The 12,977-nt window shown below is 51.8% G+C and overlaps 1 protein-coding gene across 1 annotated transcript in view; it reads left to right on the forward strand.

Annotated features, from left to right (window-relative positions):
* The window catches only part of GNA12 (G protein subunit alpha 12), a 99,971-nt gene extending 88,106 nt beyond the window's left edge, over nucleotides 1–11,865 (forward strand). Inside the window, exons 3-4 of the mRNA XM_045993628.1 lie at nucleotides 7,881–7,931; nucleotides 9,197–11,865. Of these exons, the coding sequence (XP_045849584.1) occupies nucleotides 7,881–7,931; nucleotides 9,197–9,766 (621 nt within the window). The 3' untranslated portion in view covers nucleotides 9,767–11,865. The remainder of the gene's footprint in view (nucleotides 1–7,880; nucleotides 7,932–9,196) is intronic.
* The last annotated feature ends 1,112 nt before the right edge of the window (nucleotides 11,866–12,977 follow it).

Genomic DNA, 12,977 nt, shown 5'->3' on the forward strand with positions numbered 1-12,977 from the left:
CCAAAAGTCCCCTTAACATAAACACAGGTGAGGTTGAAAGGGGTTTGTTATGAATTACAAAAGATATCTTTATCTCTTTATCACCTAGGAAAATCCCAAGGCTTTTAGGAGCTCTGCCTGCCAGGGAATGAAGACCAAATATACATTTCTTACCATAAATCACAATACCCCAACTTGCTGAGGTTTTGTGAAGAATACTGTGTCTGTATAAGGTGGCTTTGGTCTGTAGTTTTGCTTTTTTGGTAATGCTTGTCAGTTCTGTATCAGGGTTGTGGTGGCCTCATGAAAGGCATTAGCAAGTAGTCTTCCTCTTTGGTTTCTTTAAAAGTTTGCACAAGATTAGCATCACCTCTTTGAGTGTTTGCTAGAATTCATCAGTGAAGCCACTGGGCCTCAGGTTTTCTTGTGGGGAACATTTTTTATAACAAATTCATGTTTTGTTTTTTAAGTAAATATAGGTCTATTCAGGTTTCACTGTTGGTAAATTGAAATCTTTAAAGAGTTTGGTCCATTTCATCTAAGAAATCCAATTCGTTAGCATGAAGTTGTTCATAATGTTCTCTTAATATCTCTGTAATGTCTGTAGGGTCTGTAGTGTAACTCCCCTTTCACTGTCAATGCTAGTGATTGCCCTTGTTCTTACTGTATTACTCTGGCTAGAATGTTATACATTTTGTTGGCCTTTTTGAAGAGTCAACTTTTGGCCCCGTTAATTTTTTTCATTGTGCATCCATTTCCTATTTCAGTGATATGTGGTTTTTTTCATTTCCTTCCTTCTACTCACCTTGAGTTTTCTTTGCTCTTCCTTTTTAGGCCCTTTGAGAAAGAAACTTCGGTCAGTGATTTTGGATTATTTTTCTTTTCTAATATAAATATTTTTATTTTAATGGCCATATAGTTAACATACAGTGTTATATTAGTTTCAGGTGTACTATGTAGTGATTCAGCACTTCCTACATCCCTAATATAAACATTTAGAGGTACAGATTTCTCCCCTAATTTATACATTAACTACATCTGAAAGTTTTGGGGGGTTTTTTGTTGTTTTGTTTTTGTTTTTGTTTTTCCAGATTTTGTCCATTTGAGAGCGCACGTGGGTGTGGGCAGAGGGAGGAGAGAGAGCATCCTCTGATAGATGCCCTGCTGAGCACAATCCAGTGCAGGGCTCCATCCCAGGACCCTGAGACCATGATCTGAGCTGAAATCAGACACTTAACCTACTGAGCTACCAGGGCCCCTTCAAATATTTTCTAATTCACTTTGTGATTTCTTCTTGGTTTCTAGTAGTATTTCCACATGATTCAAGGAGTTTCTCTCTCCCTGCTTGCATTTCCCATCTGTTCTTGCATGTTGTGTACTTCGCTGGATTCAGAGTCCAGAGTGCTCACCATTACACCATGGAACCGCATGTTGTGTACTTCGGCTCAGGTCATGATCTCAGGGTCCTGGGATCGAGCCCCGCATCGGGCTCTCTGCTCCGCAGGGGGCCTGCTTCCTCCTCTCTCTGCCTGCTTGTGATTTCTGTCTGTCAAATAAATAAAAAATAAAAAAAAAAAAAAAGAACCCTTAACATATAAATCTTAATTATTTGAAATTCCCAGTCTTTTCATTCCAAACCCTCTGCCATATCAGAGTCTGGCTCCGATTCTTGCTTTGTCTCTTTGGACTGTGATTTTTGCCTTTTAGTGGGCGCTGTCATTTTCTGGTGAATCGGGCATAATGTGTCAATGGCGGGCTCCAGCCACGTTGTCTGTCCCCAAGAAGCTGTAAGTCTCTGTATTCACCTGCCTCTCCAAGGTGCGGGGCAGTGGTTTGCCCTATAACATCAGATCTGGGCTGGATCTAAGAAGGGTTGTCAATTATCAGCTTCTTCAGCTTTTGTCTTGTCATGAGGACTGGAGTGACAACTTGGAGGTTCTTTACATGTGGGATCAGAAAGATGGGATTTTGCAATGGAAATCTTTAGGAACTCTGTGAGCCCTCTCCCTCCCCACCCCCAGCCTCCCTCACCCCCTGAGGTAGGCGCTTTCTTATCTGGAGGAAAGAATGTCTGAAATCATGCTCTGGAATTTCTTTCTAGTTCCTTTTTTGTGGTGGTCCCTGTGATACAAAGAAGACTCGAAATCTGTGGCCGTCCAGGCTGAGTCTGTATTTCTTACTACTAACCTAGAGGAGCTCCTCATACACCAGCAAAGTTCTTAATGTACAGACAGCACCACCGTAAAAGCCAGACAAGATCACAGTGAGACACACTTCACGCCCAGTAGCGCGGCTCCAGTTAAATACCCGGAGGCTAGCAAGTGCCAGTGGGAACGGGAGGGCTGCTTACCTTTGCTGATGTGGATGCCAGTGGATGTGCCCACTGCAGGACACAGTGCCATGAGTCCTAAAAACTTAAACATAGAATTGCTGTATGACCCAGAAATTCCACTACTAGGTGGAACATATGCCCAAAAGGATTGAAAATGGGTGTTCAAATGAGAACTTGTGCATGACCGTTCCTCGCAGCAGCCAGGTGCTGGAGGCGGTCCAGGTGCACGGACACCGTGTGGTGCATGCTTGCTGTGGGGTATTCAGAGAAGGAGGGGGGGAGAAGGGAGGGAGGTACTCACAGCTGCTGCGACATGGGTCAACCACGAGCACACATTGCTGAGGGGAACACGAGGAGCAGCCGCTGCTGGACGCGGGGTTGCCTTCGGAGGGGACAACAGTGTCTTCCAACGAGGTCGAGTCGGCAGTTGACCCTCACTGTGAATACTTTATATGCCACTGTATTTATACACTTGCTTTTCAGGATTTTATGTTTTTTTTAATGTTTTATCGATTTAAGTAATCTGAACACCCAGTGTGGGCCTTGAACCCACAGTCCCAAGATCAAGAGTTGCATGCTCCACTGAGCCAGCCAGGTGCCCTATACCACCTTTCAATGCTTAGTTTTATATTATGTGAATTTGACCTAGAAGTTGAAGAGAAAGAAAAATCCCAGATGAGAGGGGCTTGGTACTCTGGACCTATTCCTGGGGTCTTAATCATGGATGGCAGGGAGCAGCTGTCCCTGGGAACTGGGGTGGGGGACTTCACAAGCACAGGGACATCCCAAATGGCAAGGCAGGGTCGCCAGCATGAGCCAGCCTTGGGCCGGCTTCCTTCTGTCTGTGGACACTTGGGTTCTCCCTGGGCTTTGGATGTTGTAGAGCTGCTATAGTGAATCTTGTACCTAATATTTTATGATTACAAGTTAGCAGCAATTTATTGGCATCCAGATTAAAATTTGAGAATCTCCATTTGTTTGATGCGTATTAATATGATGCTCTGTGTTTTTCCGTACTGTCACAGCTATGATACCATTTACTCTCACAAGACCCCAGTGAGATGTCATAGGTATTGGCAAATCCCAAATTCAAGTGAAGGGTTTTCTTTCGGGAGTTAGATCATCTTTTTTAAGTATTTGTAGAAGTTGTATATTCAAACGTTTAGTTAGCCAAACAACATTTGGTTTTTGGATAAAGCCAAAGTTATGTCTTAAGTTTGATATTTATTAAGTAACAAAAAGGAAAATCTGACCTTTGGAATACGTCGTTGTTGTTCCTAATATACAGCAGTTTTAAAATTTGTCTTTGTAATTTGTTATGTTTAAACGAGGGAAGTAAACTTCCGAGTCCTCTGGCTCACCGTTGACAAGCCCATGTCTCCATCCCATGTGACTGACCCCATTTTGGAACACAGAAGCAACTTCACTGGGTCCAGAACTTTAGGGACAGCTCATGCGTGCAGAGATAGGCTTTCAAACTGAAAGGGCACCAGCTCTAAGTGCAGATTCATGTTTCTCTTTGTAACCGCTGTCCCCTGATGTCCCCGTCTCCACCTTCACACTTAGCGTGGTTCTCACCAGCGAGTACTCATCACGCCCTCACCTCTGCTGTGCATCTGTCAGCCCACAGCACTGAGAGCAAGTACCAGGACCTGAACCAAGGGTGTGGGAGAACATGTCTCACTTCTAGCTGGAAAACAGGTGTGGCCATTCGACCTGAAATATTGATCTTGATGGCCTGGTCTTGTGCGGCGCTGAGAGAGTCGAGTCTGTTCTCTTACGGTCTTGAATTAGCTGGATGAGGTGCACGAGGTCCGCTGACATCCACTGACGGGGCTGGTTCATAACGCAGGGACCACCAGCACACGACGGATGGGTGTGCAGGGGGCTAGGTCTGGTTGTGGGGACAGAAGCTTCAAAGCAGCAGCAAGCCCACCACTTGTGATGAGTCGGCAGCAGGTGTGGGTCACGGGTGCTTCCAGGGAAGACACTGTAAAGAATAGAGTCCACTGGCCAAAAAGCTTATTCTCTTTACCAGTGTGGTATGTCCCCACCCTGGCCACTGTCTCCAGCCACGTTTGCCTCTCTGTGTCACAATTGCAAACACCCCAGGAAGTCTCACTGCTGCTTGATCCACCCTCTTCTCCATCACCAGCACCCCCAGACCCATCCAGCTGGTGGTGATGAAAATGCACGTGTTGCTGGGAGTTGGGTCAGGAAAGTAGTGTGACATTGAGCATGTGCCCGGTGGCCTCTGTGCATAGGCTAGCAGATTCTGTCTTGTCTGATCCATGCACCCATGGTGTTAAAGAAGTGGCTTAGATTTTCAGACCAGGTAGGGTTAGAAAAAGCCCATTTGTCACGTACTCTTTCTCATCAGACCACGTGACTGCAGTGACCATCGAGGGGACCCCGAGACTGTTTTCACCACATGTGATACTCTTTTTGTCAAGGTGGCATCTTCACTACCAATATTCGTGAGGAATATTCTGGAAGCTGGAAACCCCAAGGTCAAGGTGCCCACAGACTCAGGGTCTGGTGAGAGCCCCCTCCTAGTTCACGGACAGCATCGTCTCGCTGTGTTCTCATGAGACAGTGCTCTGGGGTTTCTTTTATAAGGGCACTGACCCCATTCATGGGGCTCCACCCCGCAGAGCCCTGCTGCTCGATGACAGGACCTGGGGGCTAGGTTTCAGCATCTGATGGGGCTGGGGGGCACAGTCCTTCTGCAGCGGGTGCTGAGTGGTTCATCCCATGGGGGCAGTTTCATTCCTACCACTCGCCATGACTCCATCCCCCAGGGTTGGAGATCCATCAGAATTTAAACCTGGACGCTTTTGTTTTTTGGTTTTGGGGGTTTTTTTTTAAGATTTTTATTTATTTATTTGACAGAGATCACAAGTAGGCAGGGAGGCAGGCACAGAGAGAGGGGGAAGCAAGCTCCCTGCTGAGCAGAGAGCCCAATGTGGGGCTTGATCCCAGGACCCTGGGATCATGACCTGAGCTGAAGGCAGAGGCTTTAACCCACTGAGCCACCCAGGTGCCCCAAACCTGGACGTTTTAAGGAGCTGATGCTCTGGGAACCTTGAAGCCCACGTGAATGATCATTCCGTAGGCTGCGTGTCGAACGTGATGGCTTACATCCCAGTCCCTAACGGCAAACCACAATATCCAAACCACAGTTCCCACTCAGCCTGGCGGGGCTGGTTTGAACGAGCTTCCCCTCCTCTTCCCCCCTGGCCGCTCCCCCCAATGACAGAGAGCCCCGTGGACAGACAGCTCCGGGGCAGCTCTCACGTGGACCCACGAGGTAGCGCCAAGAAGAGCCCAGCCAGGCTCAAGACTGGGTCCACTCCTCATGCGCCTGTAGGCAATGGAGAGAGTCCCAGATAACTCCTGTACCTTTGAAGGAGTGAAAGGATGCTAACATCAGAGCACAGGTGGGGCGACCCTGACTTCAAGCTCACTAGGATCTTTCCATTCAAACTGGGACATAAAACTTTCCCGTTTTTCTCGTACTTCATACTTAGCTCGTTCTCAGGGGCACTTTTCCTTTCACAACTGTGCCATGGGGTGAGCACACACGTCTCGGTGTTTCCCCAAGACGGTTGTCACGCCGTGGTGACAGAACATTGGCCAGGCCATCGGCACTGCCGTGACTTCATCCTCCACCGAGCCCTGGTCGTGGAGCACATTCCACCTTGTTTTTGCCTGGCACCGTGGCACACCTCAGAGCGGCCCCGGGTGGCCCGGGCTGGGAGGGGCTGCCACCAGCTGGCCTCCAGGTGCACAGACACCGCAGGCGTCTTCGTGTGCCCTCCTTGCACATGCAGAGTCTCTGGCCAGGAGGCAGGGGGCTGAGAGAGATGGGGTTCTGGGGGAAGTCACGGATCGGATGGGTTTGTCTCTACCTCTTCATGGACCAGTTGCCTCACGCTGTCCTGTCCTGCAGGGGAGTCAGTAGGACGAGCAGACCAGCTGCCTCATGCTGTGGAGATGGCTGTCCTCATGCCCAAGCTGGCATCGGAGGGGGACAGGCGCCAAAGGGTGCGGCTGGCAGAGCAGCAGAGGCTGGTGCCGGGAACTGAGGGCTTCATCCTGGAGCTCCAGGTGCCGTCTCCCCTGCCGCAGTCCCTAGAGCAGAGAGCAGACTGCGCCTACCAACCCCGATCTTTGGGAGGAGAACTGCATTTGTGAATCTTCCTCTGTGCCCGAGTGTGTGTGTGATACATGTTTCTGTCCCTCTTAAAAATGCTCTTTTGCGAATCCTCCAGAGGCTGTCGTCATAAAACAGGACGGCTGACTCCCATCGAAGGAAGCTGCCTCTTTACTGTCTTCCTTTAGGCCTGTTGGAGGCTGACTGCACCTGTCATTTGTATCTGTTTTCTCTATTATTTTATATAAAGTCACAGACTTGAGCCGTAATCCCATGTCTCCCCGATGGTGTCTCCTCCGTGACAGTCTAGAGCGTCAGGCTGCCCCCTGCCCGCTTCTGTGCAAGCGCACGTGGGCATCCCCAGCGTGCCTGTGCCCGGGCCCACATAGGGGAGCCTGTGGGAAGCTGTGTCCTCCATGTGCGTGGGGTGTGCGGACTCATCTGCGTTCCACTTCTGCGGGGAGAATCGCCGCACCTGTGCACTCACCCCTTGCCCTGTTCCACTCCCTTCAGTCCGTGTTTGAACGCCCTCTAAACGCTTTTCCTGAGACAGGCCCTGGGTGATCGTAAAGTGCACATTGGCTGGAGACCAGTGTCTGTCTGTATCCGCGTTCAGGGCAGAGCACATCCGGGGGGGGGGCGGTGGGTTCACTGTTCCACCGCAGGAATCCAGCCGGAAGGTTCTCCTTGCTCAAGGCTATGAATCAGGTCGTACAGATGTGGGGAGTAACCATGGCATGTTAGGCCTGTTTCCAGAACCTGGGAAGTGTGTGGTCCCAGTTCTGTTGTGGAGGATTCGCCCTCTCTAGAGACCACGTCTGCAGTGGCCTGGGCTATCTCTGTCCACGCAGGACTGCTCATGGGGTGCTCTCGGGAGCCGGCCAGTGAGCACATCTGGAAAGGGAGAATTAGCCCAGTCATAAGGGCCGGCACCCTGCCTGTCACCAGACTCACCCAGGTGCTTTAAAAACACAGTCTGAATTGAATCCTGGGGAAACTGCATTTTAAAATGTTTTCGACTGTGTTTTTACTTTTTTTTTTTTTTTTTTTTTTTTTTTTTTTAAAGATTTTATTTATTTATTTGATAGAGAGAGATCACAAGTAGATAGAGAGGCAGGCAGAGAGAGAGAGAGAGAGAGAGGGAAGCAGGCTCCCTGCCAAGCAGAGAGCCCGATGCGGGACTCGATCCCAGGACCCTGAGATCATGACCTGAGCCGAAGGCAGCGGCTTAACCCACTGAGCCACCCAGGCGCCCCTGTGTTTTTACTTTTTAAAAATGCCTGTACGTGCTTAGTCTCTCTGCCTTCCCATTATATAGAGGCAAAATAACACTCACGGGATCCGTTGTGATCTAGTGGCCAAATCAGGGTTCTCCACCAAGACTGAGTCGTGCATGTTTTTCCTCCATGGCAGGGTGAATCGGTGAAGTACTTTCTGGATAACTTGGACCGGATCGGCCAGCTGGTGAGTACAGACCCCAACCCCCGTGCCCCGAGAGCCACAAGCCAGGGGTAGGAAGCCCGTGAGTGAAGGCTGGAGTGGCCCCCGGCATGCGGGTGTGCACAGCATCCCTGGGTGCCCCGCGTCCAATGACTGCGGACGGGGCCGTGGCGTCTTGCCTTCACTCAGCTCCCGACTGTGTCAGAGCAGAGAGAATGTCCATGCTCACTGTGAGCGTTTCCACCTCCCATTCTCGCTCTACCACAGAGGACACAGGGATGCATTGGTGAACAGAGGATTTCCTTTAACATTTTGTGATGGGACACACACACACACACACACACCCCATCGGACAAGCCCCCGGGCCAGTACCCCCGGCCCGGAGCACATGCATCCTCGCGTCATCTCTCAGTAACGGCTCCGTCCAGCCCCTGCACCTGTTGCCGGTGTTGCTCCTGAGACACCGCAGCATGGCCCAGTATTGCCTGCCGTCCGGTCCACTCCGGCATGTGCCTGGGGTGCTCGTTAGCATGTTCCTGTGCACGAATGGAGTCCGTGCCCTCGTAAGGCTCGTCCTTTGCGGTTGGGTCACATCTCTCAAATGTCTTCTACTCTGTAGGTTCCCCCTCGTCTTTCTTTTTCTCCTGGTTTCTGAGTTGAAGTAGCTGGATCATTCCTGCGTGGGGGCCTCTCGCGCAGATCGCTGTTCCCTCCCTACAGCGTTAGCCAGGAGGCCTCTCTGTCCCCTGTGCCCGTGCACACAGTCTCTGGACCCTGAGGCCGCCTCGTCCCTGTCTGGATTCTAGCGGGTCTGCTGCCCACATGATTGCACAGTGCTCGCGGAAGGTTTTAACTGGGCAGCGCCGCAGTTGTGGAAGGCCTCCCAGAATGAAGAATTACGTATATGGCCAAAGCCAGCTTTGCAAACCTAGATTAGGTTGGTTCACAGTAAGGTTTGGGAATGCACATGCTCTTCAAGCCTGGAAGTAAAGAGGTGGGTGTGGGCAGAAACAGACCTGGTGGTCAGCTACTGTGGACGGGAACGGGTGAGGGTCTGGCTGCAGCGGACAGCAGGGATGCCAGCAACCTGCCTCGGGCTGGGGAGCCTCTGCACGCTCAAAACAAGCCGCTCACTCCTTCACTTCGGTTCTGTGGCCAGTGTCTGATGGTACAGATGGGAGTGGCTTTGGCATTTGGTTCAGCTTCTTGCCCAAGTCTGTTGGACTCTTGATCCTTATTTTCCCTGGTTCTTCTCCTGCTCAACTTCTCCCTTCTCCCATATTTTACAGAATTACTTTCCTAGCAAGCAGGACATTCTACTGGCACGGAAAGCCACCAAGGGCATTGTGGAACATGACTTCGTTATTAAAAAAATCCCTTTTAAGATGGTGGACGTGGGCGGCCAGCGGTCCCAGCGCCAGAAGTGGTTCCAGTGCTTCGACGGGATCACATCGATCCTGTTCATGGTGTCCTCCAGCGAGTTCGACCAGGTGCTCATGGAGGACAGGCGCACCAACCGGCTGGTGGAGTCCATGAACATCTTCGAGACCATAGTCAACAACAAGCTGTTCTTCAACGTCTCCATCATCCTCTTCCTCAACAAGATGGACCTCCTGGTGGAGAAGGTCAAGACCGTGAGCATCAAGAAGCACTTCCCAGACTTCAAGGGCGACCCGCACAGGCTGGAGGACGTGCAGCGCTTCCTGGTGCAGGGCTTTGACCGCAAGAGACGGAACCGCAGCAAGCCGCTCTTCCACCACTTCACCACCGCCATAGACACGGAGAACATCCGCTTCGTGTTCCACGCTGTGAAGGACACCATCCTGCAGGAGAACCTGAAGGACATCATGCTGCAGTGAGAGGACGCCCCTCTCCGCCACCCACAGCAGCCTCGGCGGCCGCTGTCCCACCTCCCCGGGCCTGCTGGGCACTTCTCGGACCTGTGCCGCCACACTGGCCACGCCAGCCACACGGGCCACGCCGCTGCACTCCAGGCCCGGGGACGCGGACACTCAGACGTTAGCTACTGAACCCGGGGCGTAGTCAAACTACTGAGAATCCAAGGGGTCACTTTGGTATTAACACGTAATACCTAGTAACACAGCTTTCTCTCTCTTTACAGAAACTGTATTCCTTCTTTGACACCGTTTAATCGAGGACTGTGTGTGAGCGGCGGCTGTGCACACGTGCCCTCACGCACACACTCGGTAATGACAACACAAACAGCTGACCTTGCAGGTGGCTTTTCCCTCTAATGTGCAAGTCTTCCGTGAGACAGATGAGCCCGAGTGCTTGGCCTGAGGGTGGTTTGCGGGAGAGCAGGTGTCTCCATGCCCCTCCCAGAGCACATGCGTTGCCTTGTAGAACCTGGTGCCGGTTCCTTGAGAGACCCTGGTCCAGGCACCCGAGATGTGGCCAGGGGCCCCCAGCTTTAGAGGGTGGGCGTGGGCTTGCCTTAATGCCCCATGGCCGGCGTGCTGGCAGGGGGGTGTGCCTGTTACACGCACCCACCCACCCTCCCCCTGGCCTTGCAGGGGTCTGTTCTTACGCTGCCCCTCCAGCACCAGCACTGGGCTGTATCTGCCTTCCCTCCTTGTGGAAGGTGCTAGAGCGCTTCCTCTTCCTCTGAGGCTTCTGAACACTGGCAGGATTCCTAGCAGACCTCTGTGAGTGCCACAGCTGGCCTTTCCAAAGCCCAGACTCTCCGAGTTTCTGCAGACTGCCGCCACCCCGATGCCTTCGGACAGCCAGTCCCCACTCTCAGCTGTGCTCGAGGTCTTGATTCTTACCAAGGTCTCTTGTTCTATCCGTGTACACATGTCACCAGCAAACACCACCGGACATAGCTCTCGTCCGGGAGAAGCTGCCCAAGCCCGTGAGTGTGGGCATGGGCAGACACATGTCCCCCTCTGTGCACTTGGCCCCTTAGCTCTGTGCAGGTCTCTCCCTGGCTTCAGGACACTGCATCCCACGCTGGTCCCGCCATGCGTCCCTCTCCTAGGACAGTCTGTCCTCTGTGCTGGGATTGCTTTGGCTAACCAGCACTGGCCCATTACTGTGGCCAAGTAACAGCTGTGAGGCCCCCATCCCCAGGCACCCTCTTCCCGGTTCTGTGTCCCCGTCTCGTCTCCCTCCTGGCTCCTTTCCAACAAGCAAGGGAAATGCAAATCTTGGGGCAGATGCTGACCCATCTGGGGTCAGGGAGAGGGAGCACAACCTTCTCCTGAGTCATCCTTGTTATCAATGTTCTTAACGAGGAAACAACATGAGAGCCTTTCTCTTTCGGTGCTCAAGGCTTTGTGTCCGTGGATGTTAGCGTTTTGGTTCCCTTGGCTGGGAAAGAAAGTGCTGTTCCTGTTCTGCTTCATAGACTGACGGATGTGACCCAGGCTCCGTGCCGATGACTGTGGCTTAAAGGAAAAGGAGCGCTCTTGGCAGGCTCCCTCAGGGAGGTCTGGGGTCCTTCCAGCCCAGTCCCCAGCGTGGTGTGCCTTTCTTGCAAGTCTCTGTCGGGGCCTTACCAGCTGCCGCTGGCCACGCTGCCCCACCGGCCGTGTGCGCCATACTCCGGCCCCTTGAGCCCACGGAGTGGACACTCACAAGCAGGAGAGGCTAGGGCGGTGTGCTGAGCTGTGTGGAGAGCAGGGCAGGCACTGCGCCCTGGGTCCCTGGGCAGTTCGGGGGGCAGTCTCTGAAGGCCCCAGCTCGAAGTTCTGGGCTTCGTTGGAACTGGGGAAGGAAACTATTTGCAAGGCTCGGCTAAAACCATTCACAGCTTTCCCACACATAGACTGTAGTTGTTTTTGTCTCCAAAACCTTCAGCTTTTGTATTTTTTTTTATTTTAACTTCACTGTTATCCTTGATTATTGTCTTTTTTATTGAGTTGTTGGAGAAGCAGGAGATAGTCGTGCCTCATCTGTTATTGCAAAAATGTAACAATAAACTTCCTCAAAATAAGATCTTTCTTATTAGTTCTACTGTTTACATAGAAGGACACATGTAGGCTTTTCCTGGAAATATTTTTCTATTTATAGAGAAACGGTCTGAGACTTTTTGTTTACCCTGGTGATGTACAGTGATCTCCAGCATCCATATTCTTCTAACTCTTTTACTTCTTAGATAAAAGAAAAATAAGATTCTTTTATTTCCGAGATCCAAAATTACTCTCCAAGATTATTAGGACCACCTCACTTGGGCATCCTGGGGACAGGCGGACATGGACTCAGTGGGACTTGTAGGGGGAAGGCACCCCCGGGATGCATGCGGGCCACACGGCCAACGTGTGGCTCCCACCTCACTCCCGTGAGCCTTGGCTGGAGGGTCCCATGTGGTGACAACTGCCTTTACTCTGGGTGTCCGTTAAGCTCTATCCTCCGCATTCAGACCGGATCATCGTGTCACATTTCCAGTCCCCTAAATTCAGAGCCCAGCAATGCCAACCCAAACCGTACTTGAAGGTTCACTATCCGATAATTGGCTTTTATTTCTGAGAGCATGCTGTGTGGAAACCACCTGAAACACAGCTTCAGAGCTAATAAAAGCGTCTTGTACACAGAGACGATTGTGTGCGTGTGTATGCACACATGCGCGGCCCTCACATGCGGTGAGGGAGGGAGGCCCTACATGCCGTTCTGAAGTCTGAGAGCTTGAGGAGAGGAGAGGATCTGCGGACGGACACTTGGCACGGCCCAAGTCCTGCGATAGAGGGCGCCAGAGGGAGGGGCAGGTAGGGAGTCTGCAGTCCTGACTCCCGAGGTTCTCCATCATACTGCAGTCTTTTCCAGAAAGGGGCCTGCGGGTGCTGTCCAGCAGCTGTGGCTTGGGGGAGCCCCACGATGTACATGTATATGTGGGAAGGGTAGAGACCCCCCGCCCCAAGAAAAGCGCCGGCAATGAGCGTGTTACGTGTATGTGTTACCCAGGGCTGTGGGTTATGGGCTAAGCTCTCGGGTCCCAATTTTAACACGTGTCAATGCTGGTCGGGACAGCGGTTCATGCAGGCGCCGCAGTCAGATCCCCCGACGAGCTTTACAGAGGCCCCAGGCTGAGCCACCCAGGCGGGGCCCCTG

This window comes from Meles meles, chromosome 21 (assembly GCF_922984935.1).
Source record: "Meles meles chromosome 21, mMelMel3.1 paternal haplotype, whole genome shotgun sequence".
NCBI lineage: Eukaryota > Metazoa > Chordata > Mammalia > Carnivora > Mustelidae > Meles > Meles meles.